Raw genomic sequence first — 12,688 nt, 5'->3', positions numbered from 1 at the left:
CAATCTAGATTGCAAACCGAGGTGCCTCCTTCTCCCAGATCTCTACTGGCCCCTCTGGGTTTATCAGGCTAAATCCCGCTAACTCGGACGTTCACCCCTGCACCGGGCAGGCATGAGAGGCCTGGTTTGGGACTGGGGAAACGTCCAATTTAAAACTAGTGTGTAGGGTAAGGAAGGATTCAATCTGCATCCCGAGGGAAAGTGAAAGGCTAGATGCCACACATTGGTGCAAATAATAGAAAACGGGACAAAACTGCGCTCTTGAGCACAGGAGTTAGGGGAGTTGGGGGCGGGGGATATACACAGCATGCCCACTAGAAATGGAAAAAAAAAAACAACCGGGGCTAAAGTGGGAACTGCTCCTCCCTTTCTCTCATCCTTCTGACCCCTTGGTTTCCAGATCTTCTGCGGCTCCTCTTCCTTGCAACCTTTTGCCCTCTCCACCTAGCCACGAGCAACAGCCGCTGGCGCCGGGGCAGCAGCTAGATGTCAGGAGAAGCCCAAAGCGCCGAGCGCTGGGAAGGGAGGGGAGCGCCCGGGAAGGGAGGGCAGGGCTGGGAGCGCGCACGGGCTCTGCCAGGGCGGGGGTGGGGCGGGGTGGGCGGGCCAGGGCAGGCCAGGGGGAGGGGAGGGGGCAGCTGTGGGCAGGGAGCCGGGCTCGGCCGCCAGCACTAAAGATGGAGAGGCGCCGGGGCCTCGCAGGGGAGGGGGCTCGGCGTTGACGTGGGACGCGGCGGAGGCGCCGCAGCCGGTGGTGATTTGCTAACCTAGCGGCAGAGAGGAGTTAAGGGTGATGAGAGCGGGTACTGCGAACTGCCGGGCGATGCCGCCGCTGCCGCCGTGAGATCCGGAGCAACAGTTCCCCAGCAACACCCCTTCCCCGATCCAGGCACACCCCTAACACCCCCCCCAGGCACGCACACCCACCCCAAGCTCCAGGCTCCGCAAGCCGTAAGTGTATGTGTGTAGGGAACCCGGGAAGGACTCGCACCGCCCAGCGACCGCCTCCCGCCAGGGCGCCCTGGGGCGGGAGAGGTTTAGGCGGGTGGTGCTAGCTTTGGCCACTCGGCCGCTGGGCTCGTGCGGGGTTCTCTGGTCGCTGCCGCTGCAGCGATCGCCCGTGCCGGTTGGGGGTCAGCTAGAAAGCGGAGCCGAGGCTGTCAGCTTGGGCGCAGCTGCCTCACCAACCTTCCTCCTCCGGGCACGGTCCGGTCCGGGTGAGAGGTGGCAGGCCGGGAGGTCTGCCAGGGCTGCGGGCGCGTGTAGTCGGGGACTGGGTGTCTTTGTACAGGCAAGGGCTGGCGGAGGAGCAGAGAGCCTGTGGGTGCTCATATGTATGCGGACCGGTGCGCTTGGCGTGAGATAGGATTGTGCCTTATTTATTTGTGTTTATTCGCTGGCGGGCTGGGGAGCTAGAACCCGAGGAACCTGGGGGGCGGGTGGGAGGGGACTGGTACCCGCTCAGGTTTTGTTTTCTTTAGTGAAAACGTGGTGGGATTTTTTTTTTCCTTCTTCTTCTTGATTGGACTTGATGCCCCCTTTTAAGGAGAGAGGGAAGCTTCGGAGAGACTCTGGCGCTCCGGGTCCTCCTCGGCTCTCGGTGGGAACAGCCCGTGGAGCCGGAGCTCGCTGTGCGCTCCCGGCCGCGCACGGTGGGTTCCCGGCTCTGCACCTGATGCATTCGGGATGTCTTTCCCACCCTGGCGCGCTGCAAGCTCGCCCAGCCCCTCGCATGCTCCCGCACGCGCTCGAAATGCGCACGATCCTGCCAGCCTGCGGACCCCACCAAATGCACAGACGCGCGCCGCTGCGACCAGCTCGCCTCCTCCCCGCCACGCTCCCAGCGTGTCTGACTCGGGCACGCCGGCAGCTGGTGCGGGAGGCCGGGGACCCTGCTGGTGGCTTCTCGGGGATCCCGATCCTGAGTGGAAAGTGGAGGACCCAGAGATGGCCTCCCACCACTCGCCTCCCGGCTTTTGTGCTTCCTTTTCTTCCCCGGGGGGTTGCGCCGCCCGGCCGGCCTAGCAGCGCCGTCCAGTCCGCTCGGACCTTCTCTTTTCCCCGATCTCTTTCGCTTTCCCCCTTTTCCTAGCTCCGTTCCCTTTCTCCCAGGCACCTGACTCCCAGGGAAAAGTTGCTTTTCCAAGTTTGCCAAAGTCCTATGCAAGTCCCGGCGGGGGTCTCTGGGAACCGGGGTGTGTTTCTCCATCGATCCTCGGAGCTCTGGCGGGTTAGCGCTGGCTTTGCCCAGAGTCGGCTGACCGCCTCACCTAGCAACCGACCATCAGACCGCGGGTGCGGATCCGCGGGTTAGGGAGAGGGCACCTTGATTTCCCCCAAGGTCCAAAAGGCTCCTTTGGGGGAAGGTATTCGGGCAGCGAACCTTCTTTATTTTGGCTTTCCCTTCTTAGTTCTCTGAATCTCTGATCTCTCCTGAAAGCACACCACGTTCATGCAGCCTTTGATGAATGGATATCTCACCCTTGTTGATGTCCTCCGTTTCCACTTTGGAGTGGCCAGCCAATATTGTTAACTCTTTCTGCATGAGTTTTGCGCCTAAGAGTCCTTAAGACTCCTGTTGAGGGTGAAGGCAAGCTCTAAGAAAAGTTGGTGAGAAGCCTAGCTCTCTCCACCCTCTCTCTCCCCAGGCTGTGTGAAATGTTGGCTACAGACAGAGGTTGGGACCTTATCCCGGTAGGTCTTTCTGCCTATGTCCCAATGGCTGTTCAAAGTTGGGAGCCTCTCAGTCATCCAGAACACACTCTGGGAGAGACCTTTGTGTCCCAGCGCTGTCTCCCCTTCCTTCTGGGCTTAACTCATGCCAGAGACACTGGTGCCAATGTCAGAGCCATATTCAGTGTCAGTTTTTCTCCTTGTCACCTACCGCTTGCCAACACCTGGGAGGCATCCAGTCTGGTGTGAGCCCTCAAGACTGTTGGGAACATATCCTCCTATGGTGTTGTCTGCTTTCTCATTTTAGAGCATTCTGTCCACTGGGGGCTTGTGGACCAGAGGTAAAAGAGGAGGCTGTAGCATTTTGCACAATTGTCTGTAGACACTCATGCATGCACATGCACACCCCCCCCACACACACACCTTGGACACCTACAGCAACTTTGAGGAACTTGTAGTTAGAAATGACTTAAGCTAGAATGTGATGTGATGGGTGGGGTGGGGAAGGGGGAAGGTGTGTGTGTGTGTGTGGTAATATGCTTGTCACAGCCTAAGAATGGGTCTGCCAGTCTTTTGCAGCCCTGACTTCAGAGTGCAAGGACAGAGGCCATAGAAACCACTGGGTGACGGAGAGGAGACATATCTAGGGTGACTAGGAGAGCACAGCTCCGTTGCCTGCAGATAGGAGACCACCAGCATGCTAGGAAGCCCTGGCTAGATCTGGCTGTCTCCTCAGGCTGTCTCAGTGAGCTGGAACTAGAAAAACATTGAAGTTGAGGGTTTGCCAATAGAGGGTGGACAGTAAAGCTGAACGCTTAAGTTGACTAAAGGGAGGGGTTGAAAACTCATTAGTTTTAAGTACGTTTGTGAGCCTCATGGTGGTCTTACACAGGAAGGCTCTACTTTCAAGAACGCCTAGGATTCATCACAGTCTTCATTTCATCTGATGCATGCTTCAGAGCATGGGGGGACCGCTGTGTGGGGCAGCATAAACCTTTTTCCTCTCAGCTTCCTGGGCTTGTTGGAAAGGATGATCATGCATTTCTAGGAAGCCCACTCCCCTTCTGTTAATGCCCCCAGCCCCTTTCTGGAGTGGAGGCATACTGAAGTGTTTGAATTTTTATTATAAGGGACACTGGGGAAGTTGTCACTTGCTCACCCCTTTTGTCTTCTCTTTTCTTCTCCAGTCCCCTCTGCTGGCCCCGAAGCCTACCCTGCCCCACCTTGCTGAACAGAGAAGGAAAGAGAGCCCCATGCCTGAGCCCAGGGGAGCATCATGGATCTGACAAAGATGGGTATGATCCAACTGCAGAACCCTAGCCACCCCACGGGACTGCTGTGCAAGGCCAATCAGATGCGACTGGCCGGTACTTTGTGCGATGTGGTCATCATGGTGGACAGCCAGGAGTTCCATGCCCACCGGACGGTGTTAGCCTGCACCAGCAAGATGTTTGAGATCCTCTTCCATCGAAACAGCCAGCACTATACTCTGGACTTCCTCTCGCCAAAAACCTTCCAGCAGATCCTGGAGTATGCCTACACGGCCACACTGCAAGCCAAGGCAGAGGACCTGGATGATCTGCTGTATGCAGCTGAGATCCTAGAGATTGAGTACTTGGAGGAACAGTGCCTGAAGATCCTGGAGACCATCCAGGCATCCGATGACAATGACACAGAGGCTACCATGGCTGATGGTGGGGGCGAAGAAGAAGAGGACCGTAAGGCCCGTTACCTCAAGAACATCTTCATCTCGAAGCATTCCAGCGAGGAGAGTGGCTATGCCAGTGTGGCTGGACAGAGCCTCCCTGGACCCATGGTAGACCAGAGCCCCTCGGTCTCCACCTCTTTTGGTCTCTCAGCCATGAGTCCTACCAAGGCAGCAGTGGACAGTTTGATGACCATAGGACAGTCACTCCTGCAAGGGACTCTTCAGCCACCTGCAGGGCCTGAGGAGCCCACGCTGGCAGGGGGTGGGCGGCACCCTGGGGTGGCTGAGGTCAAGATGGAAATGATGCAGGTTGATGAAGCCCCTGGCCAGGACAGCCCTGGGGCGGCTGAGCCTAGCATTTCAGGAGGGATGGGGGACAAGCTTGAGGAGAGGAGCAAAGAGGGACCTGGGACCCCCACGAGAGGCAGTGTCATCACCAGTGCCAGAGAGCTGCATTATGGGAGAGAGGAGAGTGGTGAGCAGTTCTCACCTCCTGTTGAAGCTGGCCAGGGACCCCCTGGACGACAGGAGTCCCTGGCACCCCCAGTGGAGAAGCATTTGGGCATCTACTCCGTGTTGCCCAACCACAAGGCTGATGCTGTGTTGAGCGTGCCATCTTCAGTGACCTCTGGTCTCCATGTGCAACCTGCCCTGGCAGTCTCCATGGACTTTAGCACCTATGGGAGTCTGCTGCCTCAGGGCTTCATCCAGAGAGAGCTCTTCAGCAAGCTGGGGGAGCTGGCCGTGGGCATGAAGGCCGAGAGCCGTCCTCTGGGGGAACAGTGCAGCGTGTGTGGGGTCGAGCTTCCGGACAACGAGGCCGTGGAGCAGCACAGGTAAGCCCCTGCCTCAGCCCCTCCACCACACTCTGGCTCAAATGGAGTTTCTTTATGCCCGAATCTGAGGACCCGACTCCTTTGTGCTCTTTGAAAAATCAAACCAAACCGTTTTTCCCGATATCAAGGTATAGGAGGGCACAGTTATTTTCAGAGGATGGCGGGAAGAAATGGTGTCTATTCATAACATCTGGGAACGCATGGGCTCAGCCTGTAGGCCTTCTTTTCCCTTTTCTTTCGGGCTTCCATCTGGTTTTCCTGTGGTTTGGTCTATGCTCTTGTTTTGCCAAGAGCGACTATTTAATAATAAAGTGGTGAGAAAAAGGGCAGGAAGTGGGGTTTGGGCAGAGGGTCTCCTCTGGCCTGGATCGAGCCATGTTATCAGACGATAGCCTTTTCCTTCCCCACTGGGCATGGTTTGTGCAGTGGTAGGCTGATGTTGGCAGCAGGAAAGCAGGCCTTGCGTGTTGTTTAAGTCCTTTACGTACCTATAGGTCTCAAATGTCTCTTCTGGCAGACACACCGCGAGGCAGAGAAAGTTTTGGCCTTACAACCCGTGACTCAGTCTCTTACCACATCTTTTACCACAAGGGCTAGCCTTGGCTGCCCTCTGGCTTCTGGTTTCATCTCTGCAACCCCCTTCCCACTTCTGAGTCCTTGTGATGTGCTTGGCTCAGGACCAGTACTTTAGCTGTTATTGTACCTTGGTTACAATATCCCCCAGAGGTAGGTAGTGTTTCTTTTACTAATATGCTGCGACTGAGTCCTACCGAGGCAGAGAGATTCAAAGTAAGACTTCTTGTGCGTTATGGCTCCTTGTAGCCACCCTGTAAAGAAGAGGGTCCTTCCTGCACAACAGATCAGGGAGCACTCAAACGAGAAGGAGTCAGCAGTGGGTTTGCCTTTCCTGTTTGGGAGCACTGACCAGTGCTCATGAGAGAGGGAATGAACAGTGGGTTTGCATTTTCTGTTTGCCATAAACTACGAGCCCATTGCCATAAACCATAAGCCCATTGCCATAAGCCATAAGCTCATTGCCATAAACCATAAGCCCATTGGCATAAACTACAGGCCCATCATTTTCTCCCCTCTTCCCTGAGTGTGACCAATTGTGCCCACAAATCCGGTTTTCTGTTGTTATGGATGCTAACCTTTTTATTTTTGCACAACTTCCGACTGGCTAATTTGCTGATCTTGGGTGGACTTTCCACGCTGGTGCGCACTCTTCCTCCTCCATTCATGTTGCTCACTTAGGTAGGGGGACCTGAGTGGGTGGGAAACCGATATAATCATCTCTAGCCGCAGCTCACTCCGAAGCTTCCTGATCGGCTGCGCTGAGCTATACCTCATGGAAAGTAGCACTCAGCTAAAAAAGTAATCTTTTTTTTTTTCTAGAGAGTACCAAAAATAATAACAGCGGATATGTTGTCTTCTTAGTACTTGCTCTGCTCAGAAAATAGACGGATGAAATTGTGCTTGTTTTTTGTTTTGTTTTGTTTTTTTTTAATTTTCTCACACTTTTCTTAAGAGGAAACCCCCTCTGAACCTTGACCAGATAGGTCTGTCATCTTCTCCGGATGTGAACGTGCTGTGTGAAAAGTGGGGTATGGTAGAAAGTCACCTTTTAAGGTCAGTTTTTGGGTGGAGGGTGGGGAGGATGGGGGGGGGAAAGAGCAAGTTCTGTTGGTAACATGCTTGCTAGGCAAGTATGAGGACCTGTGTTTGGATCCAATGAACGTGGAAGCACATGTGTAAAAAGCCACAAATACCAGCAAAAAAGCCAAGTCCAGCAAGATGCAGCCATAGACATAGCTCAGGGGAGGTGGAGATAGACTGGAATTCTGGGACATACCTGCTCACAAATAAAGTGCCCCCCCACTAATTTTTTTTTTTTTTTTAATTTTAACTTATTTGTTTGAGACAAGGTCTTATTCCATAGCCCTGGCTAGCCTGGGACTGGCTATGTAGATCAGGCTAGTCTTGAACTCACAGAGACCCACCTGTTTCTGTCTGTCAAGTGCTGGGGTTAAGGTACCACATGCCTGACCTTTTTCTGAGTCTTAAATCTCCCAAGCCCTCCTTACAGAACCAAGAATTTTCACTGAGTCTGTGTACATAGTTTTCTTTGTACTCAAGAAGGCCGCAAAAGATGTAACTGTCCTGAGGTGTCTAGGTTCTCCTGAGATAGGGTTCCAATGGAAAGAAATGAGGGTTGGCTGAGCTGTATCTGAGCTGCTGCATGAGGGGCGAGCATCTGTAGTTGTTCTTTGAGCTTGCTGAGCTCAGTTTAAGGGTTGATGCTGATTGAAGTGGCACCCAACATCACTGGGGCCGAGCCACCATCTAGTTACCGTAAAGGTGAAGAACTACCTTTTTGTCCTTCATTTTACTCCAGTCTTATTCCAGTATCTCACTGTTGGCTCCGAGCTCTCGTGTGGCGTTCCGAATATTCCTGTCTGTATGAGATGATGTAGACTATGTCTCTGTCCTCAGAAGCTTTTAACAATGAGGCTTGATTCTGGAGTTCTTGCTGCCACACCATGTCCTTTTGACTGAGGGAGGGAGTGAGTTCTTCACCCTGAGTAGCTAGATCTGGTGCCAGAGCCCTCTACGATAAGCCATGACGTCCGAGGATGTCAAGAGAGGGAGAGGATATCTCTCTGTGTGTGCAGCCCTGGCTACCCCTAGACAGATGAACTACCTTCGTGGGAGGCCTTTGCTGTCCTCCTTCCAGGCACCACAATTAATGTACCACCTCCCCATTTCCCACTGTGCTGTGTATCACCCCCCCCACACCGCCTATCATCAATCTGATAAATGTTCAGTGGTAGAATAGTCATCACAGCCACGAGAGCCAACAGAAAAGCAGGATTAAAAAATCAGATGCCAGGAAGCTGAGGAATTGGCCAGGATCCTAACAGGGAGGACCATGGTAGGATACAGGCTGCAAGGTTCACTTTATTTTAAGCCGTCAGGTTAGAGTGTTGGTGCAGATGAAGCATCTGGCATTTGTTCATGCTCTCGGGAAGAAGAAAGGGCAGAGTATAGAGAAGCAAGGCAGGAATGGGGTTGTTGGTTATTGAATTACATCCATAGGTTTCTCCAGAACTTGATCCCAACTTGGGGTGGCCTGAGGGGAGTACCTTTTGGCTGGGCAGAAGGTGGTAATGGAACTCTGGGGGGTTGTGTGTCATGACCCCTGTGTCAAATGGTAGGATATCAAAGAAACATGGAAGCATGGAAGGATGGATGGATGAAAGGATGGATGGATGGATGGATGGATGGATGGATGGATGAAAGGATGGATGGATGGATAGATGGGTGGATGGATGGATGGAAGGATGGATGGAAGGATGGGTGGATGGATGGATGGATGGATGGATGGATGGATGGAAGGATGGGTGGATGGATGGATGGAAGGAAGGAAAGACCAAACAGAGACACCACTTGGATAAATCAGCAGGACTTATTTAACTGACAGAACCTGAAGGAAACTAGCCAGTGAGACACAATTTAGCAGCAATCTTCTCCAATTTCTGGACCCATGGACCTTTCCCACTAGGCCCATTATAAAAGGACAGTGTCTAGAGAGGGAGCCCTGTCAGGGTTCTGGAAGATGGGACTTTCCTGACTTTTTCTCTGAAAAGCCGGAGCAGTTGTATGCCTGTGGGTTGGTCTGGATGCCATCTAGGATCACCAATCCAGCTCACCCGGATTGGATGCTCCTGACTCTGCCCAACCTTACACGGTTGTTGGTAACATTACATGAGCAGGGGAGCTGACCCATGTGGAGACATTTATGGCTGTGTCTGCCCTACTCCCAACACAGCTTTTGTTTGCACTCTGGCCCCTGGGGGGCTGTAGAATCAGAGCAAGGGCTGTAGTTTCTATAGGAGTCTATAGAAAGTCTCTTGCTATCAAATACTGATCCTCAGGTGAGGTCAGTGGCTCTGCCACTCTTGGTTTTGGAAGGGGAGGCTCTAGTTGGTCTTGTCTGGCTCCATGAACCCACCTGTGGTAGAGACCTTCCCCAAAGCTTCCTGGGGCCAGCCTTAGAACATAGGAGCCATGTTCTGACTCATCCCACCTGGGATGTTGGGGCTCTGTTCGCTCAGCTTGGAGTCTTTCACATAGCAAACAATGAGGAGTCATGCTGAGTGTCATATGGCCGTTAGCAATTGTTTTGAGAGAACATCTAGTGTACCCCAGTTAGCTTAGAACTATATATATGCACATATACAGATATGTATATGTATATATGTACGCATGAGAATTACCTTTCTGAACTAATGCTTCTCCTGCTTCCATCTCCTGAATGCTGGGAATTTCATGTGTGCACCATCTCTTCTAGTTTTAGGTGGTACTGAGGGTCAGATTTAACCAGGACTTAGTGTATAGTAGGAAAGTGCTAAAGCAACTGAACACACATTCCTTCCTCCTTCCCTCCCTCCTTCCCTCCCTCCACCCTACCTCTCTCCCTCCCTCTCTCCCCATACTGTAGCCTGCAGTGGCCTTTGAACTCTTGGTGATCCTCCTGCCACAGCATCCCAAGTGTGAGATCTGAAGTCCAAGCTACCATGCCCGACTTCCAGGCACCTCTGAGGTAGCACCACGTTCTCTTTGGAACAAGATAAGCTGTGGAGAGCCACAGCAACCACGTTAATAATGCCCATGATCCGTTGTGACCTGTGACGCTCTATCTTGGCAAAGCACATTGACAGACTGTCTTCTAACCCTTCTGAAGGAGGGAGTGGGGCTGACAACCCCAGCTCTGTGATTACAAAGCTGGAGAAGCTCTGAAAGCTCAAAGGTTTGGTGTAAGTTTGCAGCAAACTCATTTAGTGGCAAAAGCTGATGCGCGGCTATATTTATCCTGCTTTATTTTGAATATTCATATGTTTTGCTGCAAAAAAAATATTAATGTGTTTGATTACAGAGCGCTGCCCTAGATGGCACTGGAGCTGGTAAACACAGGACCTGATAAGCCTAACATCTGCACAGTTCTGATTTCTGAAGCGCCCAGGGGATTTGGGTAACAGATCTCGGGTCAATATAAAGTCCCGCCCCCCCCCCCCCCCAACTTAAAGATAAGGAAAGATTTGAAGCAAGGAAGTGACTTGCTGATGGTCACACCACTGTAGATGGTTAAGGCCAGGTTCTGTGCTTGTCATCTGGTTCATGAGACTTGGGTACACTGCAGCAGTCCTTATAAGCCCATGGACGGTGCTGTCCTGGCTTGGCTCCATCTGACCTAGTCTTTAGGTACCAGTGCCATCCCTAAACTGCCAGGGTCGGAGGCTTCAGCCATCTTCCTTGACGTCAGTTCTAAAGGTCAGGTATCTCCAGGCTTTGCTTAGTAGCTGTTTATAGCTACAATGTCATTCACAGATCTACCTCAATCCTATTCAAACCATTTCTGTTTCCAGGAAGTATCCTTTTGGGGTGATGAATGATTCTGTTCCTAACTTCCTGGGCTCCTGGGAACCTGGTCTTTTGGGGAGGTCTGCAACGGTGTAAGGAAGTAAGATGGTTTGCCAGGGCGTGTCCAGCCGCTTTTGGAAGCCAAGGCTCTGAGTTACATGTGTTGTGGTCCCTTCCCATCCCGAGCTTTCTTTCTAAGAGCATTTTGTTGGTCACTTGTATTTTATTCCATGGTTTGGGGATTGTCATGGGATCAGGCAGCTAAGATAGGGTCAGTTTGATTTCCGTCTGTCTGCATTGAGTTGTGTCTTTTGGATTATTTATTTATTTATTTATTTATTTATTTATTTATTTATTTATTTGAGAAAGTGTCTTACTATACAGCCTTGGCTGTCCTGGAACTCTGCATGTAGACCAGGTTGGCCTTGAACTCACAGAGATCTGCCTGCCACTGCCTCCTAAATTGTGGGATTAAAGGCATGTACCACCATACCCAGCTTGTTGACTTGTGTATTTTGTTTTCCACTTTTGAAACCTGCTCAGGGTTACTGAGCTAGATGGAGTGAACTCTTGACTTTCATAGACCTGCATGTTGTAGGAAACTCCTGACGACTCTTTAAAAACGTTAAATGGGTAAGCTCAGGCTCTACTTTTGATTTCTTGTTAATTTGGAAGGAAATCATTTCCAGTTACTCTGCGAATGTGCCTGTGTTTGTGCGCACATGCGAGCCTGTGTGTGTATGTGCATATGCAGGAGGTGATTTTAAAACACAACTGAAAGTTAAAGGGTAAGACTTAAGAGTCTTGCTAAATGAGGATGAGGAAGCAAGAGAGGTTCTCGAATGTTCCATGATAACTAAAATGTTCCGTTTGGCATCTTAGGTGAAGCGGGTAGCTCCTCCATAGCTATTTAGTAGCTTGTCTACCTCCAACCCCTGTGTCTTATACACAGTGAATGTGCTTGAATTGGTTCTGTGTCACAAGGCTGATTTTATCACTTACTGACAGTGTGACCGGGGTTGTGGTGGTTAACCTCTCCAGGCTTGTCTGTTCATTTGTAAAATGGAGATAACAGGACCTACTCAGGGGGCCATTATAAAGGGCAACATGTAAATATTTGCCAAGCATAGAAACGCACAATGCATTCGCTCCATAGGTGTCGGCCATTTGGTAGCCATTACCATTGTGCAGAAGAACCAAGCCTGCAGTACAGGTTTGTGGTGTGCTGTGTCATTCAGCCCCTGCTTCCCCGAGACCTTGCTCTCTGGCACAGCCCGTCCGTGCCTTCCGCACTGTAAAACTGCCGTGGTGAGTGTGTGCGTTGGGGTGGTGACCGACCACATGCACCTCTATCTTTCCTGGGAAGTAGACAGATGCACCCTGGTGTTCGGGCATACTTTGTCCCACTGACCCAGGGCCTCTTGAGTCATGCCAGTTCTTCAAATGTTGCTGGGGAGTGCTGCTGCTGTCGGGGTCAGATGCAGACACAGAGCAGTGTCTGTTCTGCTTGCATGGAGCTCAGTGGGCGAGGCTCTGTGGCGGAGGTGCCGTTGACACAAGGACTTGTCGCCTTATTGCCCGCGGTCTTGGGCTGGGCTCACATGAATGCTCTCTCCTCAGGCATCCTTTCCATAGTGGTCCAGGGGCAGTGTTCAGTGCCTGACACACGTCAGCTTCTGGGCTTAGCTGGTCTGTTAGAGGGTTGTTTGTCTCACATTCCCAATGGCCAAGGAAAGCCCAAGAGGTTAGTGGACTTGTCCATAGTAAAGCAGGAAAGGATGCCAGGACTCATTTTCCCCAAAGCTAAGGGGCCATCTGTGGCTTCTCATTTCTCCTGGTCATTTCAGAGGCCAGTCACCTGCAAATGGCGTAGTAAACAGGTGTTCGGGGACCCAGACCACACAGATCCAGGAAACCCTGTGTCACATCTTACTGACAGAGCAGGTGGCCTCTGGAGATAGAACCTTTTTATGCTGACTAGAAAACAGAAAACCAGAGAAGGGAGGGAAAAAGAAACCCGTTTTCAAAAATAAAAATTCTGAATTGTTAA

At 51.8% G+C, this 12,688-nt stretch overlaps 1 protein-coding gene across 5 annotated transcripts; it reads left to right on the top strand.

The window, feature by feature from the left end:
• Positions 1–671: 671 nt before the first annotated feature.
• Positions 672–5,221, top strand: ZBTB16 (zinc finger and BTB domain containing 16; the record flags this gene model as incomplete). Of its 5 annotated transcripts, XM_080930336.1 has the most annotated exons (3): positions 1,079–1,217; positions 1,547–1,652; positions 3,861–5,221. In XM_080930336.1, the coding sequence occupies exon 3, from the start codon at positions 3,950–3,952 to the stop codon at positions 5,219–5,221; it is 1,272 nt and encodes a 423-aa protein (XP_080786462.1). In that variant the 5' UTR covers positions 1,079–1,217; positions 1,547–1,652; positions 3,861–3,949. The 5 variants fall into 5 exon arrangements, with proteins under 5 accessions (XP_080786461.1, XP_080786463.1, XP_080786462.1 ...); XM_080930335.1 differs by lacking the exons at positions 1,079–1,217; positions 1,547–1,652 and adding an exon at positions 672–951; XM_080930337.1 differs by lacking the exons at positions 1,079–1,217; positions 1,547–1,652 and adding an exon at positions 672–957.
• Between the last annotated feature and the right edge of the window lie 7,467 nt (positions 5,222–12,688).

Source organism: Micromys minutus (genome assembly GCF_963924665.1).
Source record: "Micromys minutus genome assembly, chromosome: 16".
NCBI classification, from domain to species: Eukaryota; Metazoa; Chordata; class Mammalia; order Rodentia; family Muridae; genus Micromys; species Micromys minutus.
This window is presented reverse-complemented; position numbering and strand designations above follow the sequence as displayed.